This window comes from Columba livia, chromosome 9, assembly GCF_036013475.1.
Source record: "Columba livia isolate bColLiv1 breed racing homer chromosome 9, bColLiv1.pat.W.v2, whole genome shotgun sequence".
NCBI classification, from domain to species: domain Eukaryota; kingdom Metazoa; phylum Chordata; class Aves; order Columbiformes; family Columbidae; genus Columba; species Columba livia.
In genome coordinates this window covers 12,238,891-12,258,896 of record NC_088610.1, presented here as the reverse complement: position 1 = coordinate 12,258,896, position 20,006 = coordinate 12,238,891, and the positions used below count along the sequence as shown (strand labels likewise).

Sequence of the window (20,006 nt, the reverse complement as noted above, 5' to 3'; positions counted from 1 at the left end):
ACTTGAGAGAAGCTTAAATTACAGTTGACCCCACTCTAGCCTACGACTTTCTCTGAATCAAGAATTTGGTCTGGTACCTCCTCAGAGGCAAAATCTCAGGGGATCTCAGCTTGATAGGTAGGCTGAGTTAAATGTGATTATCTACACTGCTTGTGCCAAGCAGTACTGTTCACATCCAGTCACTCCTGTTCACATACCCATGCAGTTCTGGGTGTATTTAATGGACTATGCAATAACTTAAAAAAGCAAATGAGTGGAGTGGGGAAAGTAAGGAATACTTAAAGCAGAAAAAGAAATACAGTGACCTTGTTCTTGTTTGAGAAGCAAGCAGAAATAAATGACAGTTTATGCTAAGAAAAAACAAGTTTTTATTTCCAGCAGCTGCAACTGAATATTTGTATGCCATAGTACGTCTGTAAGGAGCAGACTACATTGCGCACCATTACTAGGGTTCGACTAAGACCAGTGACTCTGGTGAGATGACAGAAGTAGTGCTAAGCTTAGTTTAACACAATCTGCAGAAGCAGCTCTGCACAGTTGCTATAACACTATGTTAAACTAGGCTAAACTCTGAATACTGCTATAGTCACTGCTTTTGGAACCACTCTAGATTCAGTCTGTCAGAATGTTCCTCTCCTTTACAAAATACATAATCTCATTTAAAATCATCTAGTTTCCTGAAAGCTACTTGATGTAGGGGAAAAAAAAGGCTGACAAAGTTCCTTCTTGCCTGCTGATGTAGTAAATTTACTGATTGCTTATCTGCAGTAACACCAACTATGATTTTTAAAAAAATTTTTTAAATCATATTTATGAACACCTTGGTGTTCTTACTGTCTTCTTAAATATGGGCAGGTATATATATTGCTTCTTAGGAAAGATACGTTTTTGAAAGGCTATTTTTTTTTTTCTAACTTTTTTTTTAATCTTCAGTGTGACTTCTTCAAGTGGAGAACCCCTTTCTCCTCCCATCTCCCCTGCCCCTTCCTCACTCCAGCACCCCAAACAGTTTTGCGTGTATTACTTCACCTGTCGCAATACTACTGAATTTTTGGGTTTGAAAGTATCCTAGACATGATCCCTCACCTGTTACAAAACAACGTTCTCCTAACAGAGCTTTAAAATGTATGGTTGATCAGTGGATCTTGGCTGTTGGGGATTCAGTAGGTCATAATTTCTCTCTGAATCAACACCTTAACAAGATTTTAGGACAATGAGACCTCTATCAGTGAGATATGAAAGGAGATATAGGAACTATCACAATACTTCTTTGTTTTTCAACAAGGTGCTTTCTCCATTTGAAACAGCTTTATTTGCAAAGTGAGCTGTTTGTGGTGTGTGGTGGGGTTTTTTTGTTTGGTTGTTTTTTGAAGGAATAGGTGGGTTAACAGTGAAGTGAAATATTCCAGGTTTATCTGAAATCACATTTCTAAAGAAATTTGGAAGAGCTGTTTCCTTGTCTTGGGGAACTGAATCCTACTCCCTGTCCTGACATGTGAAAGCTAGTGCAGATTACTTTGACATAATCTCAATGTGTGTCCTGCAGAAAGAAAAGTCCTGGGGTACTGGCTGAAATCCAGCACAGAAAATTGAAGTTCATCTTCCCAAATCCTCTCTGCAACTCCGCTTGGATAAAGTGTTCTTCCACTCCCTATACAAACTGTTTTGCTGCTATTTTAATAGCTTCAGAGCTCTACCACTAACATCAATCTTAAATGATGAGCAAAGTGACCCTTTCAGTCTCTTGCCTAATTTGCACTGACTGTTCTGCCATTAGTTAGCTAATGATTTGTGAAATATTTTGTGATATACCTCATGGTCTTCAGCTGAACAGTCCTCTCTAAGTGTCTAAGATTAGCAGTAATGACGATACATATCAAGTCACCACTGCATTTCCCCATGCATCATTTTCTTTTAAGCATGTTAAATGGTTAAAAACTTCTGCCGCATTTGGAACTTTTAAGTTTTGGCAGCATTAATGCAAGTATACAAGCAGAGCTTCCTCTTGCAGTCTTTCCTCCTGCCAGCAGTTCCCGTTCGCACCAGCAATCTCATCAGCTGCACACAGGCTAAATTTTGCAGCATATCACAGTGTACCCTGAGATCTTGATTTATTTTTTTTATTTTTTTTTTCCCCCTCCCCCAATTCTCCTCTAAGCACCCCTGAGTTTCTGCCCAGGGCTGTGGCGAAACCAGGGAGTGGAAGGTGCTTGTGTGCATGGAGCTTTTCCCCCAGTGCAGACCTGGGACATGATCAGGGCTCACCCTTCCACCTGAGAACGAAGTAAGTCCTCCTGTGTGCATTAGTCTAACTGCCAACTAGGGACATAATTTGGATTATTCATGTTATGCCAACTGGGAGGATTGAAGCTCTTCTGCGTGCGAGATCATATACACAAAGCCAACGCAAAGCTCCTGCTGATTTTGGAAAAGCCTGGATATAAGATGATATCCTTACTACTGAGAGCTGAAATGAAAGAGATACAGAGAAACCATTAGAAATCCACGAGCAGCGGAGTACCTTGCAGCTTCAGAGTATCTTTCTAAGCACCGAAACACGGCGGCTTGGCGCAGGTGGTTCCGGAAATAAGCTGGGTTCAGAATAATGCTCCTTGAAAAGACAAGAGGGATAGACAAATTTAGATTTCTGATTCTTAAATCCTTAAATGCTACTGATAATCAAACTGTGACTAAGACACATACTGTATACACTTATTCTATGTAACTCGGCACTGTGTGTTTCAAATGTAATGTGAACTGTCACTTTCTCTTGACAGCTGTGATATATGAACAAACATTATTAAAATTTTATTGAGCTTATATCATAAATGCAGTTTCATTAGGGTTTTGTGTATTGTTCTAGAAAAAAAGTTCTGAGGCAATATGCTATATTGCCTTTAGCTTGCAGATAACATAAGCCAAAATGCTGCAGTACAACTTCTTTTTAAATCCTACATCCACTAACGTGAGTGGCAGTTGTCTGACCTGTCTACCTGGAAGAACTGTGCACCTAGAATGTATTTTAATGTTTGCTTAGAAGATGTTAAAATACTTTCTGTACAAGTGGTAGGTTCTATGTGGGTGGACCTTGGCATGTTTCTTAGACCTTTAACTACAACAGAGGTAATTCCAGTTGTAACCAATTACAGGCTTTAAGTCAATATGAGAAAAAATGGAAGAGTAAAAATAGCTTAAATGGTTAGATTGGCAGGCAGGGTGTCCTCCTGATGTGGGCAGGGGGATGGCAAGAGTGACAGCTCCTTCTACATCTAATTAGTTCCACTTGCGATATCTCCAGCAAGTCACGGGCTCCTCTGGTCAGCACTTCTCCCCAGCTTTGAAGAAAAGGTACATAAAGGGTGTTCTAGGATGCAAAGCTTTATAAAACATGCATGCAATGACAAATACTAAGTATTCAATAGTAATTTATCAAGTCAACAAAGAGATTAAGGCTACCTTCTACTACAAAGGAAACTTGCAGACTGGCTTTTGTTTCCTCATTGATAGCTTTGGATACCATGATGGGATTAAATACAGCTGCTATTGTGATTTCAATCTAACAACCACAGAACTAATCCTCTTATAACCAAATATTTTATTAAAGCTTATTTACTGTATTGAAACTGACATATATATATATTTGTAAACACTTTTAGCTATGAAGTCACATGTATGGAAACACCCAGTGCATTTTAGAAGGCAAATAACTGTCTTTTCTGTAAGTTTTCAGCACTCATGGGCTGTATGTCTGGGGCCTTTAAAGGAACTTTCAGAATCTGTTAAAACCTAAAAGTGTCTCCAAGATGCTGTAGGCTTATGCATGAGGTTCACTCTGCAGGCACTTTCTCCAAGGCATACAGAAAGCTCTGAATGGTTATATCTATATTTGCAAGTAATTAGATACATTAGGAGTGGATCAGTAGGTCAGAGAAGCTAATGTTGAGGACCTTATATCTATATTGTAGGCAGCTAGGGCTTTTATTTCAGACTAGACTTAATCTGTTCCCTTAAACAAAATGTCCCAGTACATGTTGTTCAAAGCTGTCTTGCAGGTTTGTCCTTGCTTTGGATTCCTGTGTCTTCATTAGCTGTTGCTTGTATTTTGTACACAGATCATGCAGAACATGCAAGTACTTTTCTCTGACATTAGTTTGAGAGTACCAAAAATGGTCTGTGAACCATGTAGTGTGCAGGAAATGGAGGAAATTGGGTCAAGTGCATCACAATCCTGCTACTGTGCTAAACTCAAATGTAAGTTACATGAAGCCAGAGACATTTCTGTTCTTCTGGCACAGTAAAGGTTTAGTCTGTATGAGCAGAGCTGCACTGTGCTCTGGAGCTACAACTTTGCTGAAGACCATTCTAGGGTGATATAGGAACCAGGAACCATCTCAGAACTACGTTTTTCCAGACCATCATTAAAAAAAAAAAAAAAAGCTCATAAAACTGTATTGAGACACAGCATTACCCTGCAGGAACTATATCTCTGGGAAGAAGGTGTGGGGGGAAAACCAGTGCTGATCGTGTAACTTAAGGCATTACTGGAGTTGCTCTTGGTGAGGGGAACAAATCACTCTTTTCAGTTACAAAATTATAATGCCAACAGCAAACACTGCAATTCTCAGCCAAACATGGCTCAAATCTGAAGTTTAGACAATACTGAGGGTCACCAAAATTTAATTTAATCAAAACAAAATCATTGAAAGATCAAGTACTGTGAGTATTTAATGATTTGACCAAAACGGTAATACCTTACATAGATGACAACTGGTACTTCTGCAAGGTATTTTAAAGGAGATTATTGCTGCTGTAAACTGTAGTCAACAGTTGATAATAGTGATATTGATTTTCCTTTTTTTTTCTCCCCTCTGCAAGTTATTGGTTCTACCTCAGCCAAGCAATAGCACTATGAGGGGAAAAAATTAAAAAATCAATAATTCCCTGGTACTTAGCAACATACTTTCTGTAAGTCTTTGAGCAGGATGTGCTGTGATAGGCTTATAATAAATATAGAACTGTAGCAGATTTTCAAAGAATTAGATACTGGCTCTCCATTTTCCATCTTGATTTTTTCACTAGTCTCAAAAAGATCAACTGCTTCTCTTTATCTATGAATTCTATGCTGAAAAATACTATACTATGCTCTAATAGCTTGAACAAACATCAGAAAGCTACCTTTGACTCCTGGCGGTTTGGTTTGATGTTGCTAGGCTCTCTGTAGCCTACACACTAAAAATTTCTGCTATATTATTGCTCTACCCCAAAGTAGCCCTTTGCTGTACTGATGCAGCTCCAGTTTAGTAGCCTTTATGCAGAGCAGTGCTGATTTAATGCCAGGTGTGACTAAAATTGTGCAGAGCTATTCCTTTGGCTTTTAAAACTGACTCTGCTGTGTTTCAGGTGATTTTGGTGAAAAGGAGAAAAGCAGCAACAAAACCAACCAAACAAACCCAAAACAAAGAGAAGATCACAACTCAACCCTGAACAAGCAAAACCTGAATGAAAATAGGAAGCAAAGGAATTGTACAAACAAAGGTTAAGAGGAAAACCCTAATTTCATGAAGTTCTCCTTCAAATAAGAGCAGATGGGAGACCCATCTGGCCAGGCAGAAATGTGCCAGGCTGTGCATACTGAGAACAAGTCCATGCTCCAAGATCCACCTCCAGCCATGAGCAGTCTTGATACTAGGCTGGTTAACCCAGTAATTAATTAGAAGGGATGTGTTTCAAGAGAGAGCCTTGAAAGCAAAATTAGGAAGGGGAGAAGGTGTTGGACATGCCGGCTGCATCACAGTCAGGACAATCTTTGTACGTGGCGATTTGTGCCAGGAGCAGAAGCATCAACCCTTTAGTCTTTTTACTCACGTGCTTCTCAAGGGAGCTTCAGGTAGAAAAAGTTTTGACAGGAATCGTCTGAAAATGGATAGCTCTTATTTTGCACAGAGAAAACTTCTAATCCACAGAACTGCAAATAAAGTCACTACATCTGAAGATTAAAACTTGTGTTCTTGCCAGGTTTTTCCCCCATCTGTCAAATGACTAGACTAAAGTAAACTTGAAATAGATTTTCATTTATTTTTCATCTTCACTGTAATCCAAAGATTGCCCTGCTAAAAGCCTTTCGTAAATCATTTGGTCAGTTTTTCTCAACAAAACAGTCCTTAAGTAATGCTGTATATCAGCCTTGTTTTTGACATTTTCATTTTTTCATCTTGACATCTTCTCTTAAAAATAATACAGTGTTTGTCCTATTATCCTTTTTTTAAACTGTGAGGAGAGGGGAAGAAGGCATCAACTCTCTTCCTATTATGCACATGTTAGTGTGTGGTTTTCTCTCCAAGTTTTTCTTTCAATCTTACTGCTTGGTGTTAAGAAAACAGGTGTGTCAAGAAACTCTGATTGCTACATGAAAACTAGCTGCTAGAAATCACATTGCCTTTTCTCAAAGGTACACATTCTCTATTGAATTCCTTCCCCAATGCAATGGTGATTTAACTCTAAACTGACTGATGTGAAATGTGCCTTTGTTATTATCCACCACATCATTCGTGTTTGGCCTTTATAGACCAAGAAAAAGTCAATAAGATGATCCTATAGATGAAACAAGTGGAAAAAAAATATGCTTCACCAATAGAACAGGTAAATTTTTTTTCTCGCTAGTACTGTGAGTAAAAGTTGGCTTGTTTGTAGAGGTCCATGTAGTTAGAGTGGCAGAAGCTTTTTCTTAGTTGTCTGTGCCTTCCTATGATAGAGTGTGGTCTTCTATACAAATGTGTTTTGATAGTCAACTACAATTGATTATTAGAGAGGAATTAGGTGATTTATCAGAACTGGAAATTCAGTGCTAAAGCAATATGTGCTGCTTTGCAGAGAGACGTGGAGCCAGCAGGGGCTGGTGTGGCAGCAAGCTGTGCTGGTACATCCATGTGTTGCTGGTGTGAAGTGATTGCACAGATGCAGTCGCTGAGGTGTTCTTCACCACAACATTACATATAATGTCAGTGCAATGCGTCAACTAGTATTCAGCAGAGCCATGTATTCAGTTTCTGTAGACTAATACAATGCTTTTATCTTCAGTGAATGCTGTCAATCAGTAGAGCTGGTGATACAGTGTGGTGCTAGTCTTACATCTGTCTGAGTCTGACATGCTCTGTTCTGTGATCCCAAGTGCTGGTTTAAGAGTTCAGCTCTACTGGAGGCAGCCAAATTCCCAAACCTCAAATTCCTGAATCCTGTGGTAGCTAGGAATCAGTCTTACCATGTTTTCCTGCCATGTGCATGTACAGCTACGCTATGATTTCATTTAAGTGTTATTTGAGGACCTCATGGTGGTACATTTGCCTGTAGCCAACTTTCTATGCTAAACCACTTCTCCTGGTGCTGTTGTATGGAACCAAGAGATGCATCTTGGATGCACAAAAGCTTGTGGCCTTCCTTGCTCTGGGTGAGTGTTTACCAAAACTGACATACTGAAGAGGAAAAAAGCCCACTTCATTGTTGCAACAAGCTGGTGGAAATATTTGGTAGGCTTGTGAAAGCAGGCATGCAGAAGTACTTTCTCTCAGAGGACAAGAGAGTGGTGGTTTCAGTGCTAGTGGGTATTGATAATTAAATGGAGATGGGGGGTGTTTGTGGTAAGGAGAGCCACCTGCATGGACATGCGAGAGAGGTATGACCTTTCTCCTGAGCTTGGTTTCAGTCTCTTGGTGGCTGGACAGGTTCAGACCTATCAGTCCATGAGGAGTTTTCTATCTATTGCCACCAAATGCCTGGCTGGGACTGAGACAACTCTGCCCTGTGCTTGGGGACCCTTTTCCCCTGTGTCCCCTCTGGTCTCTGAAGGACAGAGCACCCTTCTCTCCCTGCCCTGGCCACTCTTTAAAAAGAAACAACAAGCAAAATTACATAATATCTGTGTTATATGGATAAAAGCTGGAGGATGAAGAGGCCAGGGCTGCTTGGTAGATGTAGCTACAAGAGCAGCTGTACCAAATACTTCTTATCAAGGCAAATCTGTCAGAGTCCAGAATGCGTGTATTTGGTGGCCATCTGATAAATCATTAGGGATCCCTTCTTATGTAGTTGTCACCATTGAACCAACTGCAAAGACAGAAAAGCTTCTACTAAATTTATGTGGATCAAGAATGGGACCAAATCCTTTTACACTGAAGGAGGACACCTGACTTGCCTTTGTGCAGTTGGATTTTTGTACAACCAATTGGAAATAGATGCAGTTATGGCATCTAAGGGTGAGGACCTTCAGTGCAAAAAAGAAATCATCTCATGAAGTTTTCATATCGAAACAGACAGGAAGGGAGGAAGTGTGGGTTCCCAAAAAAGGTTTCACACAACGCCTTTTCTCTGTCACTAAAGTGAAATATAACTGCCATGCTAAAAGGTTTTGCAGCAGCAATTTGCTTTGAATTGCAAGCATAAGATAAATGTGCTATATAGGTCTCGATTCCTCAGCTGTGAAGGTGGTAAAAAGGAGAATGTTCTCCAGTCCAGAACAAAAAGATATTTAGAAAGATCTTGTTTCAAAGCTTCTAAAGCATCTTAACGCAAGTGGAGATACTCTGCATTCCCTGTCTTTTTTGCATAATGTGCCGCCCACTCACTTTCCAGTTGTACATGTGCCACTTTCTTGATCACCAAATTTTCTGATGCCATTAGGACTGCTGTCATGTATCTCAACTCTTATAAAACAGTTCGATGTTCCTAGACTTTTCCTTCTACGAGGAACTGTATTTCTTTTGGGGCACTTATTTTTTCCAAATATGCTTTTCCTAAATAGGATCCCACCACACATTGTGTAGATGTGTTTTTGCAATGTAGCATCATCAAGGTAAAGGGGAATATAGCCTTTGACCTCAATGGAGGAAGTCTCAGCCCATAAGACAGAAACTATGTCATTGATATATCAACTTGAAAATAACATATGATTTGGAGTTGAGTATTGGAATCCAGAGAGATGGCTTCTCATTTAAAAAGTAATAAAAAGTTTAAGTTCATAGAAATATTTGAAATACTGCATGAGAAGGAATTATTTTAAGAATACTTCTGGTTTATATTATCCAGAGTATCTCCATGGAATAGCTTTGTATTAATAATATCTCATCTATTATGTATATTGCAATATACCTAACACAATTGCTGAAGTAATTAGATGCTGCTAATTTTTCTCTTTCTTTTTCTTCCCTTTTCTGAGGTAAAGAGATTAGGAAAGTAGTTTAGAGCAAAATATATTTTACACTACAGACTTCCCACAGATGAGTCAAATCAGCCATTATTTTTCTCATTTTTCTTCTTCTACCTAAAAATCCATGCTCTTCTTGTGGTCTTCTTCTATTGTCTTCATTTTATTGTCCACTGACTGCACTGTATCATACCATCATTGCATTATTTATTTTTTATTATCTAATATTTCACCAGAATTCCATTCTTCAACTTACTCTAATGTAGACCTATTTTAAAGGTGCAGAATAAGGAAGCTAAGGAATGAAGAAGTAGCTGAATATTGAATTATTAGTCTGGAAGTTCTGAATTAATCAGGATTAAAGAGTTCTGACTTATTCTGTCTGTAATACAATGACCAAGTTTTGAGATGCCCTTTTTTTTTCTGACAGATATTGCATAAAGCTTGATCATTAATAATTATTTTAATCTCTTTGTATTTCAAAAGTTGACGGGGAAAAATGCAGAGGATTTAGAATTAAATCTCTGAGGCTTCAGCTGGTTTAGATTTTTTTCACACCGTGCCTCCATAAGAGAATTCCCTCTGTTAAGTCATCACTAAAGCAATCATGTACTACTTAACAGAGGTGCTATATTCTGCTTCATGTGTCTCCCTATGAATTGTGCAAGAGGCATTAGAGAGCCCTGCCTTCCACAGAACACATAAAAAGGCAGAGTAGAAAAGGCTTTACAGATTTATTACATTCTCTATGCATTGCCTTTCCAGAAGGGAGGGAGAGAATTGGCAGCAGGTTATGCTGTGGAGTAGAATCTGTAAGGACACAGGAAAATCTTTGCTAACCCCTGAAGATTTTTAATAGCTCTGTACAGCAGTCCCCATTATCATGAACATATTTTTCAGGCATTACTTAGAGGAAATGTTAAATAAACTTGTCACAATGTCTGATTCCTCTTTCTCCCCTCAGCATTTACGTTCAGAATTTCAAGATCGAAGGAAGGAGGGCAGAGAGGAAAGCCCAGGGATGCTCTGAGAGGAGGTGGGTAACAAACATTCTTCCAGATGGCAATTCCCAATGCATGTCCCACCACCAACTGTAGGCTTCCTGTGGCATGATGGCGATCCTGTTGGGAAGAGGTGGGACTCCTCACCTCTGGCGGGGAGCCTCCTTCCCCTGCTGAGGAGCTTTTTTCCAGAGGAGCTCTGTGGCACCAGCAGCCATGTTGCAGCTGGGCAGAGTCTCTACAAACAGCAGTCTATATTTAGGCAACTGGATCAAGCCACATGTCTGTCATTCTTCAAATCTTGTGTGCCATGAGGACCACAGCAGCTGAGAAAGCATTAGTGGACCATTGAAACCATATTTCCAATAGAAAATTCCTGTGTTATTTGCTCATGTGCAAACAGTAAGTCACATGGTGTCAATGGAGGCTAATTTTAGCTTGCTTGGAGGAAAAAAGCAAAATAAACAAAGAAATTGTAAAGGAATGTAGAGTCTCATTGAGAAAGTAGTGCATCTCGTGTTTTGAAGGTTCCTCCATCTTCAATTGTCATGGAGTTCAGCATCACTCTTTCCAATTTCAGGCAAAATTGAATCTCAACGGTTGCTGAGCTGTATACGTGATGCGCCGGGGGCTGTTACATGCAACTGCAGCTTTATGGATTTCTCTGTTAGGCCTGGCCCTCTGAAGAACAGGCATAATTGGGGGGCTGCTCTGCTGAAATGCTATGCTCTGCTTCAAGATTGTTTTCATTTGGGGCAAAAATCTAACCACTGACATTATTGGGCTGAGCAACATAAGGCCTAAGTACTAATCTGTGCTTTCTTAGTCAGTTCTTGACTTTTCAGACCTTCACTGTTTTGCCATCTGCTATAATTGAAAATTGCCTTCTGCAACCAAAGGGAAAAATCTAATTTCTCAGCAAGCCATATGGGGTTATTAAGATCATTAAACCCTGGTATGCCATAATGCCTGGGCCAAAAGGACCACAGGGCATGTAAATATTGTGTGATTAATTTTATAGCTTCAGACTGCAAATCAGAAATTATTTTGATGGCTATCTTATGATGAAAAGTGGTGGTCAAGTAGGTTACTGCAGATGTTGCTTGGTGAGGTCAATACATGGTATGTTTGTTTAAGGCTTTGACAGATGAGAAGTGATTTTAATAGGGTTTGATTGTGAAGGGTAAATCTTTTGTATCGGCCTGACAAATGATTGGAACCCAGCTTGTGTCCTCAGTTGTGCCAGTGATGCTAAAGACAGCCTTAAATTTTGGTATTAAGAAACCAGAGACAAAAATTTCTGCTTTTCAGGAGGACCCAGACTTGGCGTCTCATACAGGGTCTAAAGCTGATTATATAAATTGTGCTCCTTTTCCCTTCTTAAGAATAGGAAAGCTATTGCCCTGAAGATGCCTGTTTTTGAACACTTTAAAACCAAGCTGCTGGAATTTTTCTCTATTTGTCTAGTTGTGATATTTTGTAAGATTTCTTCCTAGCAAAACCCACTTCTATATATTTGATACAATTAGGTGTGAGAATGTTAAAGCTGATTTTTTTGGTTAATAAGGCTTCAGAAATGAATGCAGGAGGTGTGAAATTTACATGAAATTAAAGGAAGAATAGTTCAGTAAATGCAAATAAATGCAGAAATGAATATTTTAATTTGGATTCATGATTAATGCCAAAGGATTACCAGCAAACCATTACAATGCGGTGATGACATAAAACTCAATGGGAATAAAATTCTATATGCACTAGTTAACTGATGGCAGCAAGCTATTTTTAGGAGGATAGCTTGGAGTAATTTATTTGCTCCTTTTGAAAAATATAGCTATTGATTATATTTCAAGTTTTGTCTTTGTGTTAATTATGCTGCAGAATATTTTTTGCTGGTATACTATCATATCAGTTCCTGTATTTCATAATGTGACTACCATGGTCAGTAGATTTATTCCAAGTCTGCAAGTTATTTGGTGATTTATATTGAAAATAGGCATTACTGATTGCCACTTTTCTTTGTGCTACATAACTAAATGAGTTACGAATAAATTGTTAAAATCGTACGTAAAATAGACGAGTGAAGATTTTTCCCTACATCAGTTGTCCAGTGATCTCAATCTGACTGCATTTATTTTCTGTGTAGGTCGTGGGTTTCTGTAGGTTATGGTTTCTGTTTTAAGACAATTGAAACCGAAGCATGTCTGAATTGGCTTTATTTTCTGTAGCACTGGGGTCAGCACACCTTATGATTTTGAAATCAAGATAATTTAAAGAAGGTAAAGCCAAGTGTTTCCTGTTCTAATTATATTTGTGCTGACCTAATAGCTTCATTGTTTCAGTGTTTTTTGGAAATCACAGAAGAAGAGAGTGATCATTAACACTTTATATTTTTTCAAAAGTTGGGAGCCTAGTCAAAGTTTGTTTATTTTTCACTTTTCTAACATGGTCTTTAAGAAGTCATGAAAAAATGCGGTTGGTTTTTAGTTTGCAGTCTTTCCTACTTCCAATGCTTTGGCTCACATAACAGAACAATCTGCCTGAAAGGAATACAGGTTGTGTCCCTGCTAGATGTGCCCTGGAAGAGCACCTAATGTTCTCTAACTACTTATGGGCATTCAGATGGTACTTGGAACCAGTCTGAAAGATACACCCCCATGATGCAGATAGTCTCGGGGTAGGTTTAGCTTTACAGACAAAGAATGATTGGGGAAGGGGTGTGGAGGAGCAAGGGTGGGAGAAGACTTCATCATTAAGTCAGGATTCTCAGACATCCCATGATTTTGCGTGTATCTAAATGAACCTGGTGCCATGAGAGCATCGCATTTCTATACCAACACCTTATTCTTCACTACTGTTTCCTGCGCGTTAGGCATAAGGGTGTGCATTCTCTTTTGTTGTAACTACTCTTTTGTAGCTACACTCAAGATGATTGTATGAAAAAATCCTCACCCTGCACTAATTGCATTGTCAATCTTAATATATATCATACAAGGGAAAAAAAGAACAGAAACCTCAATAATGAAGTCTTGCTGGCAGGACAGGCATGTGTTTAACAAAAACTATCATTAAGCCTGGATACTAATTAAAGGCAGCAGAAACCCAGCAAAAACCTATCTCATCTGAAACTAGTGGGAATTTCATCTCCACCATGTGCAAGTTTTGGTTCTGGCTTCTTTATGCATTCCTGGTGGTGCTGATTTTTGATGTGGATCACAAGTGAGCACATGAGGAATTATGTAATGAAAAATAACTTGAAGCTATCCCTGACCTAATCTGGCTTGAAAAAGATCAAGAGCTCATGGTATCATTACTGTCAGATAAGGCTGAGAATGTTTACATTAATCTGGCTTCAATTTAAGGGTGCCCTAAACTATGTACATGACTCACTTGCATATCCTTACCTGTTGTATAATCAAAGCAGTAAATGTATACATGGCTATTGTGGTTTAATAGCTTGAATTTTGAGAATTAGTCCAATCTATACATCAGAGCCCTTTGTAAGTTGTGTTTTATTGATTCCTGTTTTCTCATTATTAGACTGATTCTCCCTGCACAGGATTTATTCATAGACTTTGTTTAATTTTTGATTTCAGTCTTAGCAGTGTGTCTGATCAATATTTATTTTTACCTGTGTGAATGATTCAGAGCATCATCAGGCTTCTTAAGCTTTAAGTAGCAGGTTACAAGCTTTGTCTCAATAAAACTGGCGATACTGGAAATGTCTTCTGGAGATGACTCAAAGGGATGGTCTATAGCAGCACCTTTACTGCAAAGCTGTACAAGAAACAAAACCAATATTTACTAATGTTATAGTACACCTTTTTGTAGCTGATAAATGGAGAAAACTGACTTCTAAGTAAAATATACCCTGACTCTAGTTAGAGTTACGACTATAAAAATCAGTACAAATACATGTGAATGTAATATAAAATGCAGCGTCATTCTCCTGGAAGGGATAGTTGAGAGCAGATAATAAGCTAAAAACAAAAAAGCACTTTTAGGAGATAAACTATTTTTCACTGTTTTCAAAAATAAAGGCTCAACTTCAGACTCCCAAAATCCATGACCATCTTGAGACAGAGGTCGAAGGAGGAGTCTCAGATGGTTGTTATTTATTTCAGTAAGGCAGTGGTGAGCTCTGCCTTAGGCGCTGCTGCCTTAGTCTCACGGGTAGGACAGCAGAGTGTGATACAAGGCAAGGAAACCAGAAATTTTCCCCCTCATATACTGGAAGGACTTCTCCTTCCTGGAAACTGCCATAGGAAGTAACAAGGATGAGATCAACCACCTTTTACATCATCTTGAGCTGTGCAGAATTTAGCAGAGAGAAACATATCTTCTGTTTTTTTAAAAAAAAAAAAAAAAATTCCTGATAGATAAATTACCTGCTGTTCATCACATCCAGTGACTTTCCCATCAAATAATGTTCTATTTCATAATGAAGATCATTAGAATTGGGTAACCCACAACTCCTTAAAGTTCCAGAGAATCCTCAGCACTGGCAGAGGTATGATCCTAGGCAGGACAACCTTCAGTCCTCAAATATTTGTTTCAGTAATCTACAGGCCACCAGATTTTGTAATGCCAAAGAGTAGTAAAAATTAACTTTAAGTTCTTAAGAAAATTCAACTGTAAGCAATTAGATACAACTGTAAACAAATAGATTAAGTGTAAGAGCCTTGTCTTTAAGGACAATAACGATATAGTGCTACTAATGAAAATGCAATCAAAGGTCCTTTGCTTGGCTGAACATCCCTAAGAGGTTTGTTTAATGTGCAATGATTTCATCTGACTAGGTGACTTCATTGTGATTCAGCTTTAAAAGTAGATTTCTAATGAAGATTAACAAATTAATATTTATCTAGGCTGTGTGCCTAAACTGTCAGATCACACAAAGACCAGTGCTGAGGACCCTTATGACACTGATGTGCAACTGCAGCCTCATGTGGATGAACGCAGCTTCTGCTTTAAATGGGTATATCCAAGGGACTTTCACGTGAGGCCAATTTGCCAGTCACCTAAGCTTTAAAATAGAATGAGAAGGCTCTGGACTGTTTGTGTGGCTCTTCATCACTAATAAGTTTAGTTATAGTAGTTAGTTTATTGTGCCTATGTATTTAAAAGCCAGCGGTTGATTTTTAGGAGGTGCCATTTCAACTCAGCGGTTTGCGATCTCCTTAGAAGATTAATTCTGTCAAGAAAAGAGCTCTTCTATATATGTATGCATCTTCCTCTGTGAGATCCTTCAAAGCAAAAAGGATTATAGATCCACATCCACACTTAGCACCCGCAAAGCTAAGCCTATATGTAAGATTTTTGTGTATTGGTTAGAGATTGACTCAATTGTTTAGAGACAAGAAGGGTCATTCAGTGAATTGTGCCCCCAGTTCAGGTGTGATAAATATCTTCTCTTTCACATCCCTTCTCTGCTGAGTGAAGTTACACAGTGTATATAATAACACCCATACATTTAGGCTTTTCTATCATCTTGTTATCAGTAGAAGTTATAAATCAGAGAATTCAACACTCTTAACTTTGCTCATGGTGCCATATATATCTGCTGAAGTGTCTCTATGGATAAGACATGCTATGTGTAGCTAAAAGACCCAGAGAATTATGTTCACATCAGTGAACATAAAAGTATCATCAAGTTTTTCTGTAATAACACTTTTCAGCTGAATTTGCCATGCTGTGACCTCTGTTAAATTTATGGGAATGAGAGATTTGAGGCTACTTCTTGGATTTTCAAGTTCTTGAATGATTGTGAGAAGAAAAGAATCATCTAGGGATCTCTTCAGTATGAAGTGCTGCAATTCAGAGTTTCCTCAAGTCTTACTGCTGATAGGAAGAGTTATGTCTAGACCTGCAGAACCCCTCAGTTATCTTTGACAAAAACCAAGACATGAGTCTCTGTAAACCATATCTGAACAGATAAGGATTCAGAAAATATGTTTCAATACAGTGAAGATTGGGTTCTGCTGGGTCTTCTCTAAGACATCTCAGAGTAAGAGTTCAAAGTAACAAATAATAACTCAATCTTTAATCTCACAAAAATCGGAGTAATATTTTAAAGGATGTGCCTGTGTCTGGGACTATCTAGGTTGCATCATTTTTTCAGACCCAAGCTCTCTCCTGATTTTTATGTAGCATTTCTGCAGTGGATAAATGTGTTTGAGATGGACTCCTCCACACTAATTCCATAGTAATAACAGCAACATGCACCAGAAGTAACATTTAACTTGATTTTACAGAAATGGCTCCTTCTGTACTAAGCAGCAAGGTTATGAATATACAAAATAGCCCTAGCATCTCTTATTAGTGAGATGCACAATTAAATGTACTGGCTGATATGAGGGATGTTTTTGGTAGCAATAAGGGCACCACTGGAAAAGGTTTATGTCGGGTGAACCATCTTGGTACAGACTGACAAGCATGTCATAATTTGCCAAGCTCTGATGGAGATGATACCTTTTTGTGTCTGTTTCATCACCCTTTCCTGTATTTTGCTGGCCTTGCTGATAAAAGGACTTCTCTATGCATCAGGAGAAGGACTGTTTTCTTGTGTTGTCTGGTCTGCCACTGAATATTGAGTCTGCCTGAGTGGTTTTTGGGGGGTTGAGGCAAAGATAATGCCAGAAAGCATCTGAGAAAGCTCATTTGGGGAAGTTTCCAGAGGAGAAGTGAGTCAGGAAAGAGACAGTGAGCTGGGATTTTGCAGTACAGGTGGGGATGTGGAGAGGAGTTGTAGAAAGACTCACATCTGAGTTTCAAAGGGGAAGAGAAAAAGGAAAATTTCCTAGGGATCCAAAGGAGCCTCTGTAGCTACAGATTGTTGTAACTTTGGGAAACCCTGCTGGACTGAGAGCAAGGCAAGAAGAAAGGCTGTGCCAGGCACAGATATAATGAGTAGGGAGGAGAATTGTTTGCAATTTTCATGTTTTACCCAGCAGAACCGAGTTTTCCTTATCTTGCTATAATCTACAGCCCAATAAAACTACCTCTGAAGATCAAAAGGGCTTTTGTTGCTTTTGGAGTAAAAGGTAACAGCAGCTCCATCTTGCTCCTCTGAATACCTTAAGCTCCTATCACAAGGACATTCAAATGTAGATGTGGGCTTCTGGAAGTCATGACATATTGTACCATTGAGGGTTTCTTATCCCAGAAACAGAATGTGATGGAATTTCGTTTTAATTCCAAACTGGGAAATACGGGGGTTCATATTACCTAAGACTTTGAACTTTTGGTCTGCAGAAATATTGCCAATATCTTAAAGGTTATTGAGGCTATGAAATTGGAGTAAACAACTTAAACATTGGAAGCTTTACAGCCAATCTGGGGTTAAAAACCTGCAATGTACCACTTTATGTCCTTTACCATCAAACTAACAGTATTTCTAACTTTCAGACTTAGTCTACCTGAGAGTACCCCATCAGTAGATAGGAATATTTTTTCCAGAAACAATACTGAATGTTAAGAATCCTGCCAAAGCTTATTTATATTATCATGGGGCCCTTGTTACAACTGGAAGCTGTCATGCAGATTTTGTGTATGTGTATCACATGTCCTTTAGAAGACTGCTTTGTTATCCCGTCCAAAGAGTTACCAAGTATGTATATGAAGTGTAAGGAATGAAACAGTTACCTGCAATTTTTGTCTTAGTGGTGAATGGAGACTAATTATCTTTCACTGATAAAGAAGGTTTATCTCACCATGTGTAGCACCCTATAAATATATTGCTGAAACCAGAGTTTTATAAATGTTTGTGATAAAGTACTTTGTCAGAGGTCACAGAACAAGTCTGTGACACTGTGAACTTAGCATAGATCTTGTTCTGGTATTAAGGCTTTAATCCTGGCAGTAGCAAGCAAGGAAATTCTATGAGTAAAGACCTCCCAGGCGTTGACTAATAAGAAAGTGAGGAAAAGGTCCCCCCAAACCCACCATGACTTTGGTAAAAGACCAGTAGAAGTGCTGATTGTTAAGGCAGCTTCCCGGTTAGCATGTGTGTTATTTGGGAAAATAAAATTAGAGCTCTGGTGATTTGTACATCTGCACATTTGCATTGCTGCCAGCACTCTCTTCACTGAAAACAAGGTGAAATGTTTGAGTGTAAGAAACTGGCTATGGTAACAGTTTACTAATCGCTACTGTAGGTTTGGTGTCTGTTAAATTCAGGAATACAGTTTCTCTTAAGAATAAGATGCCCAGTAGATATCCATCTCCATGCGTGGATATAGATACATATTTGATAGCAAATTTAGCTTGGGAGAACAGGTAAACTGGGTCAAATGGTGTGTGTCAATGAGATTTTTTGCAACTTCCATGAGATCACTCATGCTTTCCTCTGCTGTACTGAAAGGGTTAAGCATTAGTGTGACTACAGTAGTAACTTGCTAGCCTTGCTGGAGCTGATTGCCTATTTTGTTTTGTTAGTTGTTGTTGTTGTTAGTATTGGAGTGTTTGGTCAAGCCTCTCCATTTTAAAGATTACTTTGTGGGTTTCCCTGGAGTGATTTTAAGAGTGGCTAATCAGAGGGACAAACCTGAAAAGGCAAGAAATATTTAATTAGTGTCTTGCGTTCTGACTAGCCAGCAGTCCTAACCAGATGCCTTCACTTCAAAGCCATCCAAGTAATCAGCCTGGTAATGTCACTGCATTGCACATCAGGCACCTGGCAAGTTGAACACTAACTACATCCCAGAAAATGTCTGCTAAGGAAGCCTACATCTGAAAATAACTTTCAAAGCCTGATAGCAAGCCTCACACAGGGCTGAAAACAAACTGCTCTTTGCATGTTGCGCTGTATTCCAGTCCTTACAACTGCTAGGCACTACCAAAAATACCATAGGAAACTGGTGTAACAAAGAACCAGTTAATACCAGTTTTGTCTCAGTGGAGAGAGGAAAAAAAATCGGTATGGAGAATAAAAAGAGAGAGGATATTCTCTCAATAATATGTTTTCATGCAGCATAACTTTCCAGCTCCTATTTGGAGTCATACTGACATCTTGGTATGCAATTTCAGTCAGCAGAGCAGGAATTGTATACAAACCCCCTGTCTTTATTGCTAATGAGATTTGTGTAAATAACTGGCTAGAAAACATATTGAAAATATATAATTCACTGCTAAATATGAATGTAGGTGCCAGGTAGAGAACAACTAAATTTACTAGGTTTCCTGCAATGTGCTCTGCAATGGGTAATTTAAATAATATGTATGATATTTTTGGCATATTAGCTGCTCTATGCAGAGTTACCACTGGATTCTGTAATAGCAAATATGTCCTGTGCACACATTACTATCTTGGGGATATTATTGGTTACACAGTATCGGCTGAGAGCCAAATATACCTCACATAATAAGTTTTGAGAAATGATCCCTGTTTCTATTCAGAAAACCACTATTTGGCAGAAAAGCCTGGATCTGGTTAAGTATTGAATCCACCAGATGAACTGAATAGACTGCTTGCCTTCACCATGGGGTCTGCTGGGGTGGGGTTCTGCCTGCTCCCCCCATGCTTCCATTTGGTTTGTCTTAAGCCTTATCTTTGTCTAGGTTTAAATTCCTTCTTTGGCTACAACCAGCCCTTTTTGCGGAAACCAGAGGTACATGGAAGGGATTTGGTGGCCAGGTGGGGCAGAATGTTAGAGAAGTTCGAAGATAAATTTTATGTTCCCCAAAGGCTGACAGATTTTGTGAATTGTGTTCTGGCCTTTCAGGAGACAAGAACTCTTTGCAAAAAACAAGATTTCAAGTGCCCACAAACTTCAGAGGATATAGGGTTTTAGTTTGTGCTTTTTTTCATGGAT

The 20,006-nt window shown here is 38.9% G+C and overlaps 1 protein-coding gene across 1 annotated transcript in view; it reads right to left on the bottom strand.

Annotated features, from left to right (window-relative positions):
- SPATA16 (spermatogenesis associated 16) overlaps positions 1 to 20,006 on the bottom strand; it is a 95,307-nt gene that overhangs the window by 50,170 nt on the left and 25,131 nt on the right. The window contains exons 3-4 of the mRNA XM_013370262.3: positions 13,826 to 13,971; positions 2,522 to 2,611 (exon numbers count right to left, since the gene is read on the bottom strand). Of these exons, the coding sequence (XP_013225716.3) occupies positions 2,522 to 2,611; positions 13,826 to 13,971 (236 nt within the window). The remainder of the gene's footprint in view (positions 1 to 2,521; positions 2,612 to 13,825; positions 13,972 to 20,006) is intronic.